Source organism: Sinocyclocheilus rhinocerous, unplaced genomic scaffold (assembly GCF_001515625.1).
Source record: "Sinocyclocheilus rhinocerous isolate Xijiao unplaced genomic scaffold, SAMN03320098_v1.1 scaffold890, whole genome shotgun sequence".
NCBI classification, from domain to species: Eukaryota; Metazoa; Chordata; class Actinopteri; order Cypriniformes; family Cyprinidae; genus Sinocyclocheilus; species Sinocyclocheilus rhinocerous.
The window spans coordinates 175,532-194,365 of NW_015637021.1; the positions used below are offsets into that span (position 1 = coordinate 175,532).

An 18,834-nucleotide genomic window follows, 5' to 3' on the forward strand; every position below is an offset into this window, starting at 1 on the left:
TTTTTTTTTTTTTACTAGTAACAATATAATAGTTACTAGTCACTATTGAAATAAGTACTAGTATCTATTGAATAAGTACTAGTATCTAATGAATAAGTACTAGTATCTAATAAATAAGTACTAGTATGTAATCAATAAGTACTAGTATCTAATGAATAAGTACTAGTATCTAATGAATAAGTACTAGTATCTAATGAATAAGTACTAGTATCTAATGAATAAGTACTAGTAACTTTACAAAAGACACTAGTACCTAAAGAATAAACACTAGTACCTAAAGAATAAGCACTAGTAGCTAAAGAATAAGCACTAGTACCTAATGAATAAGTACTAGTACTTAATGGAAAAGATACTAGTATCTAAAAAATAGATACTAGTACCATGAAAATAGATACTAGTACGGCTTATAGATTAAATGTTAAAACGGCTTGCCATATTACGACGAGTCAAAATTGCAGAATAGATATCTGGAATTGGAATTTTGACTAGTCAAAACTAAATTATGACTAGTACAGCAAGGAGTATTTAATAAAACGGCTTGCCATAAGTTCTGCGCAGATAGCCTAGTATCTTGCGGTATCAACACGAAAAGTGCCGGTTCACCAGCAATGATCAACCGCTATCTATCCGTCCTACTGTCATTCATTTGGTCATGCCGCTTTCAACCCACGTTTTCAAATCAAATATCAAATACAATACAATATAGTTGACGATACTTTTACGTTTTGTTCTACAACTGCACACACTCACAGCCCAAACGTTCTTATCTAGTTACTTATTAACATTTTCAAAAATGAACATAACTGCTTCAAATTTTGTTTTGGGTATGGATGTGTGTAATTTACGTTGTAGAACAAAACGCCAAAGCATCGTCAAGTTAGGTTTACCACAGGGTTTATTTTACTCATAAATTGGAAAAACCCCATAGGAAAATCTCGAAGGAACCCGCGGCGAATTACTCTTCCGGATTCTTACGTCATAGTTCCCCCACTCTATTTTTTGCCTCAGATCGCCTGTAAGACAATAAACTCACCATTCTTTAAAGTGTACGCTTTTGAAAAGCATTAAGTACTAGTATCTAATGAATAAGTACTAGTATCTAATGAATAAGTACTAGTATCTAATGAATAAGTACTAGTAACTTTACAAAAGACACTAGTACCTAAAGAATAAACACTAGTACCTAAAGAATAAGCACTAGTAGCTAAAGAATAAGCACTAGTACCTAATGAATAAGTACTAGTACTTAATGGAAAAGATACTAGTATCTAAAAAATAGATACTAGTACCATGAAAATAGATACTAGTACGGCTTATAGATTAAATGTTAAAACGGCTTGCCATATTACGACGAGTCAAAATTGCAGAATAGATATCTGGAATTGGAATTTTGACTAGTCAAAACTAAATTATGACTAGTACAGCAAGGAGTATTTAATAAAACGGCTTGCCATAAGTTCTGCGCAGATAGCCTAGTATCTTGCGGTATCAACACGAAAAGTGCCGGTTCACCAGCAATGATCAACCGCTATCTATCCGTCCTACTGTCATTCATTTGGTCATGCCGCTTTCAACCCACGTTTTCAAATCAAATATCAAATACAATACAATATAGTTGACGATACTTTTACGTTTTGTTCTACAACTGCACACACTCACAGCCCAAACGTTCTTATCTAGTTACTTATTAACATTTTCAAAAATGAACATAACTGCTTCAAATTTTGTTTTGGGTATGGATGTGTGTAATTTACGTTGTAGAACAAAACGCCAAAGCATCGTCAAGTTAGGTTTACCACAGGGTTTATTTTACTCATAAATTGGAAAAACCCCATAGGAAAATCTCGAAGGAACCCGCGGCGAATTACTCTTCCGGATTCTGACGTCATAGTTCCCCCACTCTATTTTTTGCCTCAGATCGCCTGTAAGACAATAAACCCACCATTCTTTAAAGTGTACGCTTTTGAAAAGCATTTTAGTATAATTCTTGTGACGCTTATAGAACTCAGGAATTGAATAGAACAGTACTGTTTAAAATTAGCGACTTAAGTCATGAACACTCAAGTTACGAACATCCTTGAACTAATTTCAGAATAGGGAAAAGCCATAGACAATATTATACATCAGTTTTCTGAAATATGGTATTTCCTTTCTAGTTAAACATAGCCAACACAATTCAGAGGACTTGTGAAGTACTGCGGATGTTTAGAGCAACCTGCATAAAAAATCAAATGTGAAAGGAAAGAAACTGAGCCATGTTTACGTTCACATAAAAATATTTTGTTTTATGGTCTGTATTATTAAAAGCCCAGTAAGCCATGTTCACAAATAAAACACAATCTTACCTCCCAAAAATGAGTTTTTATTGAGAATGATCAGTCTTTGCTGAATATTTGTTCAGAACATTTCTTTTTACATAGTTCAAAAAAAAAAAAAAAGGAAAGATTTATTTGACATGTTTGCGCACTGAATTAAATGTCATATATACAGACACACAATGATACAGTAAAAAGGGCTTAATTTTGAAAGTAAACAGACTTCAGGTGTAACCAGTGCTGTCTGCCACTAAGCTATCACTGAAGACCAAGTACTTTCAAAAACAGAAAATCATTGAAGCCTACTGTGTAAGATATATTCTGTACAAAAGGACTCCAGCGTAAATGAATACACACGCACAAAAAACCACGCCACTGGTACCACACTGTGTTGCATTTCCGCTGACAACTGACAAGCTATTCTGCTGACTGGAAACCAAACCCCTGTTTGGTTTTCAGATCTTTTGCCATAATTAAACCATCACATCTTTTATGATTAAATACAGTATGAGGAGTTAGAGTGAGCCTAACACTAAACGACAGCTATTATTGGGAAAAAAAATGCCTGTCAGCTTCACATACAAGACCGATATGACAAACTGAGACGTAACAGAGACAGTTTGTGTGTGTGGAGACAAACTTGGCAGTGTCGAGTAAGTCGATCACTCAACATTAGCAATACTTTCTGAAAAATCCTTTTAACTGGCATAACTTGAATCAGACAAGAAATAAACATAAGGGTGAATGAAGGGATTCAGTGACGCATGGAGACGGAGGAAGGACAGACTGAGAAGGGAAAACTCCTGAATATTCCTAGTCAGAGCTCACAGAGTCCATCTTTACTGTCCCATCACTGAATTTTAGAAACGTTTTGCCACTTCTGACAAAAAGGAGAAAATGCTCAGCCAGAACTAACGACTAAGAACACGTTCTCTCAAGACAGCCCTCGTGACAGACCATTTTGAATGCTCAAATCGTACAGAAATAAAAATGACAACAACAATCATAAAAATAATAAAAGTGTTTTATAAGGTGTCAGCAAGTATACGTGTGTGATATGTGAGTGTCCTTGTTTAGAAGAGTAGCGCTCCCATGCTGCCAACTTCACTCTGTTCCTTAACAAATATTTCAAAGTACTGATAGATGATGGTAACAGCCAGTAGGATTCCTGTTCCAGAGCCGATGGCACCCAGGAAGTCAGCCATTACTGAAAGGCCTCCGATACACAGTCCACCAAATGCAGCCGCTGTGGGGATGTACCTGAGTAACAGACAAAGTGTGAGATTAATAAAGGTCCTCACAAGCAAGTATTAAAAAAAAAAAAAAAGCTAATGTGTTTGTAGCTCACCTGTTGAGTTCATGAACCATGGAGGTCTCTCTGTGTCCCCTCATCACCATCTGCTGTTCTTTCAGCTGCTTGGCCACCTAAAAACACACATACAACCCTTACAGCTTCATATCAAATATCCAAAAACAATGTTGATAACATGAACAAGAACTAGTAACGCACATCTTTGGCAGATGATCCAGAAACTTCAATCCAGGTCTTAGAAAAGAAGGCACAGGATCCCAGCATGAATACAATGTAGATCACCGTATGGACTGGGTCTTCAAGCACAGAACCAAATGACTCCGGAGGAGACAGATAGTAACACAGACCGCCTACAGGGTAGGCACGAGCCGGACCACTGGATGAGGAATCCTACAGCAACAGAAAAAATGCTATTAGAAAGGTTTTCCCTTCCATATCTAGTTCTATTTGGTTTCTGGTCTGCATCCAATAAAACAAGCTCTGGATTTGCAATATAAATTTAGTGGAAGACGACAAGCACTGGTGACACTTACAGACCAAGTCCCCAGGAGGTTGACCAGGAAATTCCCACTGAAGCGGGTGGAGAGCATCTGCGAGATGACATACAGGTTAGAGACCAGAGCAGACTGCAGGATGATGGGAATGTTGGAGGTGTAGAACAGCTTGATGGGATATGTGTTGTACTGGCCACGGTAACGTGCAGACTTGATGGGCAGGTCAACTCTGAAACCCTGTGCAAAACAAAAAAATTTTATTTTATTTTAAAGCACTTTGTTGGCAAGATTGTTTACATACGTATACAATATTAACGTTCAATATTGCCTAAGCATTATACACAAAAAGTAACAACAAAATGTTTATATTTTAATACAATAAAAGTGACCTGACCTGGAAGTATATAACCACAGCAAAGACGAAGACTGTAGAGATGAGGTTCATGAGGTTGGGCAGGTTCTGTCTGTAGAAGGCCTCTCTCAGAGCTCGCACTTTATCGGTACGAGTGGCCAACAGGTGGAACAGAGCAATAATGGCTCCCTCAAACTCAGTACCTGTACGTACACAAACAAAATTCAGTCGTCATCGTCCAAGTTTAAAATATGGTACAAAAGGAGATGCGGTGTCCTGAAGGCATACCTCTGCCTGTGTTGACCGTGGTTGGGCTGAATGCCTTCCATACGATTGTCTCACAGATGTTGGTGGCGATGAAGAGAGAGATACCAGAGCCCAAACCATAACCTTTCTGCAGCAACTCATCCAGCAGCAACACGATCATACCGGCCACAAACAACTACAGGAAGAGCACACAGATGTAATTACATCTCTTATCCATTTACAAACTTTCTAATCACAAAATACACATGGATCACTGGCCCAAACAAAATCCAGAGGTGTGTGCACGCATGCTCTTACCTGAATGATGATCAGCAGACAGATGCCAGCACCCATCTCTGAAGGGTCTCCATACATTCCAGTCATGACATACACAATAGCCTGGCCAATGGTGATGATCATACCAAACACTGACAAAATATAAAATAAATTGCCATCAACAACATTATAATCATAACATCTAAAACTACTTAATTTTATTTAATTACATTTACATGCAATACACTCAAAACAATAACAACAAAATCTTACATTTCTGAGCTCCATTGAAGAGCGCTCTGTCTTTAGGTGTGTCTCCAACCTCAATGATTTTAGCTCCAGCCAGAAGCTGCATGATCAGACCAGAGGTCACAATGGGAGAGATACCCAACTCCATCAGAGTACCTAAAAAAAACAGGGTCATTAATAAACTTTACCACCCACAATGTTTTGCTGAATAAAAGCATGAATTTTTTCCAAAAAAAGAACTGACCTCAAACTTTTGAACAAAAGTGTATATTACATGCTTGAATAATCTAGCTATGAAAATAATCAGGTGGCAGTGTAGAGAAATAATATAATCTTTCAATTAAATACTACAATCTATACCATAACATCTTGCACGTACAGAAACAGACTTACCTCTGTTGGATGCCATGATGACTCTCATCCAGTAGAATGGATCTGCGGAATCTGAAGACATGATCCCAAACAGTGGGATCTGAGAGAGAGGAGAGACACATTACATGAGCTCTTAACCTCATTTGTATACATTGAACATAGCTGGAGCACTGAAGCACAGGCAAGTGCAATTATCATGCATTTAGAAACAAAACTTACCTGACAGCAAACAAGAAAGATGAACAATGTGATGGCAGTCCATAGCACTTTTTCTCTGAACTGGATCTGAAAGACAAACATAAGTATGAGTTTAAAATGCAGGTTTGTGCGTAAACTAGCAAAAAAAACAAAACAAAAAAACACGTGATATGTCTACAATACATACATACTACAATGTTATACCTTTCTTTCCGGTTTCTGGATTTCCGGCAAAACCGCACAAAATGGTTTTATAACCTCCAAGAACTTAACTGGAAATAAAAAAGGAAAAAAAGTTATATGTTAAGGAGAAATGAAACATTTGGTCCTACAAAATACAATTTCACTTATTGCAACATAACATCTACTAAACCATATATCCGCATTTTATTTTAGCACCTCAATATGGGGAGAAAATTGTTGAGATGTTTAGAAGCTGTAATAGCAGCAATTCAAAATTTAGACTGAGATGAACAACTGATGAAAAGTCCCTTTCTTCCCAAAACCGTGTTAAGCTACTTAGGACAACAGTAGCCAATCTAAAGCGTCGTCATCATTAAACGGATGAGCTAAAACTCTTGTTTCCGACCTTTTATACAATGTAATACTCCGTCACAGGAGATCAGACCTAATAACGCATCTGTTTGTCTGATTTTGTATCATGAGTATTCATGAACTGCCAAGTAATTATCAAGTTAAACACAGAATTCCATTCCATTAACTAGCATGCCTGTTTTGCTAGACTCTGTATTATTTGACAACTTCCCTCTGGTCTGGCAATCCAACAAAATACTAAATAAGTTTTTCTCCCAGTATTAGCTATTAAATATCTTAAAATAAATATCTTAAGTAGTCGTTTACAATCTTGTAGTAATACAAAGTGTTGCAGACGTGTTAAGAAAGTAGCTAACAGGCTAACGCTAGCTGTCCGAAGCATTCAATCATTAGCCACCAGAAAAACAATGCAAATGTTAATTCACATACGTAAAAACAACTGATGAATCAAACAAAGAAACTAAAGAGGAACTGAAAAGCATTTTAATTGCAGTAAAGTACAGAACTAAATAAATAAAAATTAAGTAAATTAATCTTACACCAGCCTCTCAGGTTTCAACCAAAGAAAGCAGTCTGGCTAGCATGCTAATGGTGCTAACAGAACTCTAGTGTGATATAACTCTGTTAAACACTCGAGAAACGGTTCAAAATATTGCACTCACTCGCCATGGTGACGGTCCCCTGAAATCACGGTCACTATCTGAAGTCCCAGTGAGCTATAAACAGATAGTCCAGCGCTGCCGGTGCGCTCCGCCGCCCGGGTGAGAGAGAAAGAGAGAAGCGACAGAGCTGAAGGGAGGAGAGCGCTTTAGAGACACGTCAACACTACACCTACTCTACTACACGCCAGATGAACAGCGAGCCGCGGTTGATCTTCTGTTTCACGTCTTGTAATTTGATCAAGTGGCCAAAGTGTGACTCTTTAGGTAAATTTCGTACAAATGTTTCCAAGCATGCCACTTCGATTTTACTGTCGTTATGTACAACGTGAAAGTGACGTGACGTGTAGACGTTAAAAAAGATATAATATAAACGTAAAGAAAGATATAATCGTGTTAAAATTTACTTTGCTTACCGTTAAAGTGGTTAAAATAGTATTTATGAGTATGATTTATGAGTATTTATTTTCATGTAATGTAATGAGGTTTTATTATTATAGTAAAATCACTAGCCGCTCACGTTTAATGAAGAAAGTTGAAAGGGGGAGCTAAAAACAATCAAATAAATACAATATACTTCCGGGTAAAATAGGCTTATGCTTTGATCTATCCAAATGGAATGGGCCGCTTGTGACGTTTGAATAATTTATTTGGTCTGTGATAAATTATTGTCCACATTAGTTATTGTAAAAACAAATTCTGCTCTTGTACAGTTGATTATAGTTAAGCGGCGTAGACAGATTCTTAAATGTCATCAGGTCTGCCATCAAGTCCTGTTTCAGCTGTTATGTTGACATGTGGAGGCTTCATTTACTCATTATCATTACCCAAAATATAAAAATAAGTAAAACAAATGACCTTCAGTTAATCACAGATATTACCTTCCTTACTTTCATAGGCCAAATTAGAAGAATTCAGAGTCATACTTTCCAATATATTTAATGATGTTAAATTAATTAAAATACAATTAAATTAAACGTTCTTTTTTGGCCAGTGGGTGTCATAGAACCATTAGTTAAAAGTTAAAATAAATTAATGTTTCTCTGTTCCATCATTTATTTCTCAAACCGACAGAGGGCTCCCGGTACTTAGCAAATAAATGTTTGTCTAGTATTTTCTGTCATTACTCAAGGGTGGATGTTCACTCACTGAGCTTCACATTGCAAGAGTTGGTTATGTTTTATTAAGAGGTAATGTTTGCCCTTGGAATTGATTTCAGAAGCATTTTACCCGTATGATGCTTTTTCCCCCTGCATGTATATGTTCATTATCAATAAACATAAATTTTCGAGCTGCTATTAAATCAAATTAAAAAATCAAAACATTTAGCTCTGATTATACAGCTACTAACTACAATCAAAGCAGCTGATATCTGCAGAGGATCTAAACTCATTCTAAACCTATAGTTTGTTAGGCCTAAATTTGAATATTAAACACACACACACACACACACACACACACACACACACACACACACACACACACACTATATGACATAAAACAGGAAATCAATATGGTGCATTTTTTGCTACCATAATTTAAAATTCTCTGCTATTTCTTTCCTCATCTGTGGCATATAATGCTAATTTCTGGCCCTGGTTATTATATTATGGAAACAGGACCTGTTGTAAATATTATTTGCTTTTGCTGATTAATAGACTGTGTTTGTGTGTGATTGTTGATGGTGTTTTGATGTGGAACTGATCCTAGAAATATATGATACATAGTACTTTAGCAAGGAAAATTTGCTCTCACACAGATGCACAGGGTTTGATCTATTTTTGGAAACAGCCATGAGGATTTTATCCACTGCAATTCTGCACACTGCTTTCTGGCTGCATTTTCCGGATAATGCAGAGTCGCTGCTGTCAGTACACACACACAGACAGTGACTGCTGAACAGTGGACAGTTTTGTCCATTGCGGTTGCATAAATTAATTTGCCCTTAGAGGACAACACGCCAACGTATCTGTCATTTCTGCATCCCTTTTCCCTCTGTTTTGTCTCTCTTTCACACAATCAGAATTGATCACATTCCACACGGTGACACATTAAATCACAGTGAAATTTAACATACCTGCCAGACAATGTCAGACTTTATTTGGTCAGTTCTACGGTCTTAAAATGTCTAAGGTCATTGAAAGAGGTTGTCATCAGTATAGTCTCAGCCTGAAGTTCTCCATGGCAGACAGTGCTTTCTATGCATTGTGCTTTCTATAACATGCTTAAGTGTCACATGCATTTGCATTTTCCAAAGAGGAGAGACCACAAATGATCAAAATGTTAAATCTGAGAGACTTATTTGTACTACTGAGACCACTGTTAATTTCAGGTCACTCATTCATCTTATGCGACATTGAGAACGCAGTGTCAACAAAAATACTACGATAAACCGTTATTTCTCAGCCGGTAACTGACTCTCTTGTCCATAACACATTATAATGAAAACATGGCTTGTGTGAGACACAATAAACTAATAACACTTATGTAAGACATTGATTTGAACCCAGACAGGAAAATAGTTACAGTTATTCTTATCAGAACACTTTATTCAACATGCCAATTTCATTATTTGATATTTTTTGTTTTGGAGTAAATCATAAATCCATTGTAAGTGAATTATCCATTTCACTTCAATAGGACAATTTACAAATGAATGTTTGTATGAATGACTTTACATATAATTACATACAATTTACACACATTATTTGCAGAAGGAGAATTTCCAGTTTGGATTTTATCATACTCATAACCTTCTCAGATAAGTGGGGCGGTTGTGATGTCATGGGAGTTGTGATGTCATATAATTAGCAACAGTGATGACATCAGTGTCACGTGAGAAGCAGTTCTATAAGTGGGTAATAGGATCCTGTAAACACCTACACCCCTATACATACAGTATATTGATGTATACACACTCAAACAGCAGTTTCTGGAAAACACATAGTATTCAAATTACTCAATATCATGTGTCAGTTATTGTTTTTTTATTATAAAAAAAAAACAATCTACAACCTCTAAAACAACAACCTCTACAATTCAGTTCTAAAGTGAAAAAATAATTAAGTAGTAATATGGCGACCACAATTGTCTTTTGCCACCAGTTCTGCTTGGAACACTGGCCCGAGTAAACAGATTTGGATTATACCAGATTATTCTAGATTATAGGCCACCACTGCCTCTGTTGTTTTACATGACACTCACACAGCAGTCTCTGTGGGACTTGTGTGTGATGATTCCTTAGCGGAAAATTTTAATGTCATTTTGAGATAGTCGTGTTAGTGATAAATCACAACTATAAGTCAAAGTTTAATTTAAATAGTGTAGAACTTTATGGTAAAAAGAGAATCAGTTATACACATAATGAAACAAAGCTACCAGACCTAAACAAGATCAATCTCAAACATGCTATTTGGGGTAAAGTAAAAAGTAAAGTAAAGTAAAAAGTAAAGTAAAGTAAAGAAGTAAAGTAAAATGAAATATGGTATGGGAGAATATTTGCTTTGTATAGCAAATTATGATCCGCACTCACGAGAACAATCTTCTTTTTTCTTTTCTTTTACATTCATTACTGATGGGAAAAGACACAAACGTTTCGGCTCAAAGCCTTCCTCAGACACACAGATTGTTCTCGTGAGTGCGGATCATAATTTCCTATACTAAGTAACTCAACAGATTGACGCACCAAAATAAAAAGATCAAGTAACGCAAGAGCGCAGTGCAAACGACGTTGTTAAAGAATATTTGCTTTGGTCATCAACATCAGGGATGACCATAGCAAAATATACTATTGGAAAACTAATATGCATATGTGTGTTCTCTGCCCTGCTGGCAATGTATACTTGGCCCATAATATTTGTCAGCAGTTCAATGAATTTTGACCAGTAGAACTGAACATTCATAATCTCTGACAGGTTAAACAACTGTCTCTCTTGCTCTATTCTGCTATCCTTCTCACTACCAACTGTATTATTATCTTTTTGTCGCCCTCCCATTTTATTCATAACTCTCATGCTATCATTCCATCTTTATGCCTTTTTATTCTTTTATTCACATTAGTGGAAAGGATGAGGCAATGAACACCTGACTGCTGTTCAGTTTAATCATTACCTCCGAGTGTCCAGCTAAATGTACTGTGAATAAAGTGCATACATACTTTATTAAAAAACGTTCTTATAAGTACCTAATACACATAAGGAACAACTTAAAATATAACCTTATATGGGACACAGAAAATGGGAGTGTGTAGGATGGAAGTGTAGCTAAATTAAAAGTGTTTCACTATTTCTGCGGCCTTGTTGATAAGGATGGACAAGCTAATTAATTAGATAATCATATGATAAACATGTTGTGTAAGCTTTGCAATAGCACATAACAAGGTCCCAAAAGAATGACTGTGAGAGGAAACAGTTGCATGACTCCAGGAACAGCTCATATCCCCCCCCCAAAAAAACAAAAAACACGGTCATTATTTACTCATTCCATAATATTACAATATAATATTACAGTATAATACTGTACGTCATGTTTTTTTTTTGGTGTCCTTTGATAGCCCTTGGTCACTCTTAACTGCCTTTGTGGTAAAAGCTGTGTATTTATTTATTTATTTTTTATAGATTAAAGTATTATAATAATTTCTGAAGGATCATGTAACACTGCAGATTGGAGTAATGGGTGCTGAAAAGTCAGCACTGCCATCACAGGAATAAATTACATTTTAAAATATATTACAATAGAAAACAGCTATTTTAAATTGGTGAGCATAAGAGACTTAGTTTGAAAACAAAACAATCTTGTTAAATCAAGCCATACATCAGTGCTACATATGTGAGTGCTACTCTATTCATATCAGCATTACATAACAGTGAAGATATAGCCTTTATCTTCTAGTGTATTTACACATTTTTCAGCTTATGCCCCCAAAAGGATTTCTGGGTTTATGGGACAACTACCTTTTCTCCATTCACATTGTGCATCTTGCTAAAAATACAGAGATGGTTGCCATAGTAATCCATCATTATTACAAAACCCATTCTCACAGCAACATATGAGGAAAGGGGATGTCATGGGAGCGGTAAAAAGACAATTCATACTGACAGCACACAAATGTTCAAAGAAAACTATAGATCTAACCACTTCAGTCAAGGCCAACATGATATTACACCCTAATGCCTACAATTAAAACTAGACTAAATTATACTGAAAGTGCATAATTGTCATAAATCAAGACTGTAAAGAAGTCTAGAGGTTTTCAATCACCACATTTCTGTGGAGAAAAATTTATATATGAATGTGGAGAAAAGTGAACCATAATATTTAAGGCATTCTAAGTAATCAGACATTTCCTTTCTTGAGGGAAATTGTAGCAAACACATGACTACTTGCAACTACTTGGCGTCGTCCATCCGCACTGTTTGGACAGCATTCCATGAATATTTTCCACTTAATGTTTGTTACCTGGTAACATTTTGAAATTTCAAACCAATTGCTCTCTTCCAGAAAGCTTTCACGTGTTGACCTGATTCAGAATGTGCCAATGGTATTTCCCACTTACGAGTAGTTTTCCGGCATTTGGAATGTAATCCAGAGCTTTCCTTGGTAATGTGAGTACTAATACAGCTGAGACAGTCACAGACTGCACCAAGGACACGAGAGGACAAACATATATGGTGGATGACCCGTAAAATGCAATATCTACTAACACATTATTCCACATCCATACACAACATCCTTAACTCAAGAGAGGTCACATGAGGAAACACACAAGCAAGCCACTACAGTCTGCATGTACGCAGTTCTAACATACAATCCAGCCCAAATCCCTTGCACTCCTGCGCAAATACACCCACAAATAACAGGTTTAGAGAGTGCATGTGGAAAGCTTTTAGTGAAAGGTTTAGCAAATCCGTAATATGCCTGCTGGGGCTCGGCCAAAGCAGCAGTGAGTTGTACATCTGGTGTCCGAATCCAGTGTCCTCTGACAAATGAAAGCCATGTGCCTTATTTATGGTTTAAAAAGGATTTTGCTGCATTATATCTTGTATCAAGAGCATACAGCCTACTTTTGAAACATGTACACTGACCAGGGTCTGAATCTACTGTAAAAGTACACTGCTGTTTACACATTAGTAGCCATAGACTTTGACCGAATTGAATCTGCCTTTGGAGGCCTTGCTGCATGGCTATTTATTTCAAGTACACAAACATATGCGCTAACCGGAGTGCTGTTATTAGTTGGCTTTTGGTAATTGTAGTTGTCAAAGTCATAAGTCACATCAGACATCAAAGAGGACATATATCGTGCTCATGCCATAATCTCTTTTTTTTTGTACAAAACAAACTCAAAATGTACCACAACAAAGCAGATTTCTTTTTATTTTGTTTCATATTGTCAAAAACAGAGAAAACCATGACAAAAATAATTTCTCTACCTATATCACTTACATCATACGGTAGAACTAGGGATGGAATGTCACATTTCCATTCACATTTGATAGAAATATTCTTATAAATAAATAGGGTTCTCTTTAAAGTCTCTGGAGTGAGGATGCTAATTTTCAACACGTGCCTATGGAATGAAGAGGATCCAAGATAATGAAATATATTAAAATGTCCAAGAGAAAAAGTCTTTTATGATAAGGAATGTGGAAAGGACTATGCAAATTGCCTTTTCCACACACTCATCATTCCCTACAAAGTCTCTTCGAGTCCTGCAGGGTCCTGCTTAGTGTTTCTAAAGCACCTTCATGCATGTTGCTTAGTTGCTTGTCATATCAATTTATGATTGTGCTACCGTTGCTACAAATCCACCTCTTCAAAAGGTGTGTAGATAATTTGCACATTTTGCAAATGTCTTTTTATAAATGTCTCTTTTAATGCAAGCATCAGCTTATTTCCCTTATCTTTCATAGATGAAGAGAACAAATGAAGATACAAGAGCAGATGTGATGTCACAGAAACTCATCCACTGCCGCCCCCTATGATTCGGGGCGAGCAGAAACAACAGGCATGGAGAGGGACCGCACTTCTTCACCTCAGTGAGAAATTACAAAAGAGTTCAGTCCCCTCAGCTCCGGTGGGTTTCTGGATTTACCTTTGACCCTCGCCTACGCAACCGCTCCCTGCTAGGGCTATAAAAAAGCATAGCAGGGCGAGCTAAGCGTGAACTTTAAACCCTGATGGCATGGTCAGGATGCCCACGGTAAGCCTCGGCATGGCAAATGCACGGTAAGACGTCGCACAAACGTTTAGTCGTTGCTGTGCTCTTCTAGCTGTGACAGAATGCTGATGAGATTCTGCAGGCCGAAGATGTAGCCGCTGTCTCCACCTTCATGGACGATGCCGTCCTCTCCATAATCACGACATGTCGTGTGGGCGAAATCGATCATTCGGACGTCCACCATTGGTGAAACGCTGCTGGAGTGATCGTGACGCCCACCGTAAGCTCCCTCCTCATCGTCGTCCTCATCTTCATCATCGTCCTCCTCATCTTCCTCCTCTCCTCCACGAGAGGGCCGGGATCTAGATGGGGCAGGGGGTGGAGCCCCGTCATAGATGATGAGAAGAGAGGAGGAGAAGAAACGATAGCTTTCGCAAGCCTCCAGCACCGCTCTCATCTCTCTCAGTCTTTGCAGCACTGGGGTCAGAAGTTCTCTGCGCAGAACTCGGCCGTCACTGAAGAACTGGCACAGAGCCTCTTTGAACCCGGCCAGACTCAGCTTACGCCCGTGATACTTATTCATGAATATCAGCTGCCCTGTAGCGCTGTGATACTCCTATCAGGGGAAATACAGATCGGAATTACACTTAGGGTTGTACTAATCACTAAAACAAAGACATACCCAATGTGAATCTTTGTGGCACGTACGTGTCTGTAGACTTTTTAGAAGATGTGTAGTTACCTGCATGCCACAGAGGCGTACTCCAATAGAAGAGGAAGTGCTTTGTTGGCATTTGCGAATCTGATTTGCTTTCTTCTCCTCAGAGGCATCGTCCCCATGCTGACGTGTTCCCATCTTCAGATCAAGAACGCATGGGACCCGGTACCGCCATGTTAGATTTTCCAGCAGAATAAATTCTGAGAGAGGTCATGGGTCAAGGGAAAAAGTACTACAAAGATGCATTTTTAATTGTATAAATTAGCATGTCTTACAAGATGTTATGCCTGTGTCATCATTATAAGTTTGTCCACTTGTTAAAAAGGATACTGTGCTGGTTTCTGTGTTTGGAGTTCTCCTTCATCCTCTGTAGGTGTTGCTGGTGACACTGTAGACTCCAAGGGTTGTGTTTGATCTGAGGAACCACATTTCCTTTCTCCAGACTGTAGTACAAAACCTCTGCCTTATCATCCCGATTACTGCAGAGATCAGAGGAGAAAGGCTTTACAAATTACTGTCATCATGTGCATGTGTGTGTGCCAAATATTGAATTATATGATAAGGATGTGCATATAACTGTTCAAAAGTCTGGGGTTTGTAAAATTTTGCAATGTTTTCAAAAGAAGTCTCTTGTGCTCACCAATGCTGCATTTATTTGATCAAAAAAATTACAGTAAATACTGTGAAATATTTTTACAATTTAAAATAACTTCTTTGCGTTTCAACAAATTTTAAAATGTAATTTACACCTCTGATGGCAAATCTGAATTTTAAGCAGCCATTACTTCAGTCTTCAGTGACACACGATCCTTCAGAAATCATTCTAACATGCTCATTTGCTAATCAAGAAACATTTATTTTTATCAGTCTTGAAAAAATTTGCCTAATATTTTGTGGAAACCGTGGTACATTTTTTCAAATGTTTTCAAAATGTTTTTGTAAGAATTTTCAAGTCTTAACTGGAATTTTTCATCAATTCAATGCATTTTTGTGAATTAAAAGTATTAATTTCTTTAAACAAAAAATCACACTGACCCCAAACTTTTGAATGGTAGTTAATTAGCCATGTGACCTCCATTACCTTTTGCCCTTCTCCTCTTTGCGGCTCTGTCTGGCTCTCTCGCTTTCTGGTAGTAGGCCTGATGGTTTCTTTTTCCCCCACTTAAGCTTATTCTTGGGCTCTCCATCAGCAGAGGGCTCCTTGTTTTCCAAATCAGCTGGATCACTGTGGAGTGGGTACGCTATCAAACACAGATTCCCCTCCTCATCTTCCTCAAAACTCACCGACACCACACCTGGAGAGAACATGAGGGAAAGAAAGAAAAAGAGAGACAATGAGTACACTGGAGGTTGTATTGACACATAAACAACATATGATTCAGATATGACGAATCATATGATTATAAAATGTAGTTCTTACCCAATCCGGCTTATACTGTACTTTAATAAGCATAAAACATAAAAGAGAAGCAGAGGGTTGAGAAGGGAATGAATTTGTATAGACAGTGAATATTCAACACCGTCATGTAAATGTGAGCGTGTGGGAGAGAGTTTTGCATGCCTTCTAGTGCTAAGCAGAAAAAGACACACAAAAAACACAGGAGGCAAGAAAGTACAATTCAATGAGCTCTTTTATTACCACTCATTGGACAAACCATCTGCAATATTCCCACATTAGATATCAAATACAGATGAGAAGCATATGACAACTTCATAGTCTGAGCTTTACAGAAACTGTGTCACTGAAATTTACAGACAGCAACGATTTGGAAAACTGCACTGGTACATTCAGTATACAGATGAATACATAACATACAAAGCAAAAATATACATATACAGAAGTGTGGCATGTGGCCTAAGATCTGATTTATGGTGGTATCTCATGATAACCATAGATGGAACTAAGCATCACAAGGGGATTATGGCTGGTTGAGTGGGGTAGGGGGTAAAGACAGAGAAAGAAAGAGAACAGCAAAACATTTTCAGCATTGAATGGCATAATAAGCATTAAAAAACAAATTATTCTTATCACAAAACACAAGCTTTAACTGCTGAAACCTGTCTGTGTTGTTTGCGTGTAAGTACATGGTGCGAGTTTCAGGCACTAGGACCCCGCAGAGCCTCAACCTCTGCAGTCATGGTAGAACGATGACATCAATAGCAGTGATGTCACGTCTCTGCACCAACGCTCAAACACACTTTGGCTTATACTTGCGGAGTCAGAGAACATGCGTGGTTAGTTTCGTTTAGTGTGTGTCAGGCTTTATGGCGAGTAAGAAAAACAGCTGAGCCTTATAATTGTGAAAGAGACGAGCATGTTTGTATTTAAGTATTGTTAAGTATGCACAAGCTTTTTTTTAGTACTAAACCCCTGCCCAGTCAATGACACCACAAGAGATGCCAGTGTGTCTGTATGCGTGAGTGTGTTTAAATATATCAGACTAAAAGAACTGAACATAAATCTGAGTGCCCAAAAGTGTTATGAGTAAGAGTGTGCATGTCTTATAACTCTATGTATATATGTATCTATCCAAATTTCTTTTCATCCATCTATCTATATCTATCTATCAATTTAAATCTCATTCAAAAAGGGTCATCCAATCAGTTACCGCATATGAAAGTGTGTGTGGCCTTGTTATAGGAGTCACGCTGCACTGTAGGAAATAAGTGCAACTTATTCATATAAATTCTTCATAGCAATGATTTAAAGCACTCCTTACGCAATTTTATGCACAGAGTGAAAAAGAAAGCAAGAGAGAGGAAGGAATACTATCATACACAATAGCACATAAACAAGAAAGTGGCTTATTGGTTGTAATGGTTATGTTCTGTTAAGTGTCCACTTACCTTTGTACTGTGGCGTGAATTTGCGGATCTCGGGTGGCAGGCTCTTGTAAAACTGGTGTTCTCTGGGTATTAGTGGTTTACAGATGGTCTGTTCCCCAAACCGCAGTACACAAGAGTGGCCGCCGACTTGATGGACAAATGGTTCCAACATCACTCCTCCCTTCATTTCTTCTTTCCCTGGGTATCTACACCCCTCCATCAGCGCTTCTAAAGCCGGACTCATCTTCTGTACACATCTGTCTCTCTCAGGCTGATCTATAGCTTTCTATTTGTCTGTCTGTCTACTCTGTTGTTCCCGTTTCCTTGGTGGCAGTTCAGGCACAAAAGGCTGAGAAAACCAAACAAAAAGAAAAATATTCCTGTTTTTTCCTGTTAAAGGAATACGGAAATAGTAATCCAGAAGGAGTTATGTTATAATAATGTTTTTTTCCTAAGCGTAGAAAGGTTAACACGGTGGACAGACTGTGAGAGCGTGTCTGTCTCTGTCTCTGCTGTAACTGAGAGATCTGTTCTAAGCAGGCAGGAAAAATATTACAACAGGTCACATGGTTCCACCCCCCTCCTGAAACTCAACCAATCAGAGCACAGCAGCTGTTGTTGGGTTGGAAATGAGAAAAAGGAAACTGAACAAAGGGAAAGGAAATAGTGATGGGAAGTTCGGTTCTTTTCCGCGAACCGGTTCTTTGAAAGCGAGAGAGAGAGTGCGAGAGAGAGATATACGTGGGGGTTGTTGGAGTTAAAGACCAAAACAAAGAGATATGAGGAATGAGGAAAGGAAAGAGAAAGTACACTGTCGTTCTCCACAGTTTTCTCCTGCTTGATTAGGAAACTGAGAGACAGCTGAAACATGGAAAATATAACCAGATGTTCCAAGTCTGTATTCACAACGCACAGAGAAGGGGATGTGTTCCACTAGTCTTCAGGATAGCAGTCAATACGAATTTCTCAATGAGTAATTCATCACATTTTACCTTTGGTGCCCTCAATCTTAAATGTTTTGGTTACATCCTTGGAATTCACCATGTTTTAAAGCTTAAAGCTCAATACTTACGTACACTAGGGTGTGCCTACAGTGTTTGTGA

General features: G+C 37.8%; 2 protein-coding genes across 2 annotated transcripts; both read right to left on the bottom strand.

Moving 5' to 3' along the window:
* Window positions 1-2,348: 2,348 nt before the first annotated feature.
* LOC107748391 (protein transport protein Sec61 subunit alpha-like 1) lies at window positions 2,349-7,434 on the bottom strand. The gene is made up of 12 exons (XM_016563167.1): window positions 7,032-7,434; window positions 6,019-6,086; window positions 5,836-5,901; window positions 5,638-5,716; window positions 5,269-5,400; window positions 5,038-5,147; window positions 4,762-4,915; window positions 4,516-4,676; window positions 4,161-4,358; window positions 3,826-4,017; window positions 3,664-3,740; window positions 2,349-3,575 (listed from the first exon to the last, which is right to left on the bottom strand). The coding sequence occupies exons 1-12, from the start codon at window positions 7,036-7,038 to the stop codon at window positions 3,389-3,391; spliced, it is 1,431 nt and encodes a 476-aa protein (XP_016418653.1). The 5' UTR covers window positions 7,039-7,434; the 3' UTR covers window positions 2,349-3,388.
* A 5,949-nt stretch (window positions 7,435-13,383) lies between these two features.
* LOC107748392 (inositol hexakisphosphate kinase 2-like) lies at window positions 13,384-18,245 on the bottom strand. Its single transcript, XM_016563168.1, has 5 exons — window positions 17,753-18,245; window positions 15,987-16,200; window positions 15,236-15,384; window positions 14,930-15,105; window positions 13,384-14,803 (listed from the first exon to the last, which is right to left on the bottom strand). The coding sequence occupies exons 1-5, from the start codon at window positions 17,973-17,975 to the stop codon at window positions 14,276-14,278; spliced, it is 1,290 nt and encodes a 429-aa protein (XP_016418654.1). The 5' UTR covers window positions 17,976-18,245; the 3' UTR covers window positions 13,384-14,275.
* Between the last annotated feature and the right edge of the window lie 589 nt (window positions 18,246-18,834).

Excerpts from the sequence above, each read along its gene's own strand:
- LOC107748391 (XM_016563167.1), bottom strand. Across the intron at positions 5,401-5,637 it reads CATCATGGCATCCAACAGAG|GTACTCTGATGGAGTTGGGT; the intron begins GTAAGTCTGTTT and ends TGTTTTTTTTAG. Across the intron at positions 4,677-4,761 it reads CACGGTCAACACAGGCAGAG|GTACTGAGTTTGAGGGAGCC; the intron begins GTATGCCTTCAG and ends GTGTACGTACAG.
- LOC107748392 (XM_016563168.1), bottom strand. The coding sequence starts at position 17,975 with ATGAGTCCGGCTTTAGAAGCGCTGATGGAGGGGTGTAGATACCCAGGG. Across the intron at positions 16,201-17,752 it reads ATTCACGCCACAGTACAAAG|GTGTGGTGTCGGTGAGTTTT; the intron begins GTAAGTGGACAC and ends TGTTCTCTCCAG. Across the intron at positions 14,804-14,929 it reads TACGCCTCTGTGGCATGCAG|GAGTATCACAGCGCTACAGG; the intron begins GTAACTACACAT and ends TTCCCCTGATAG.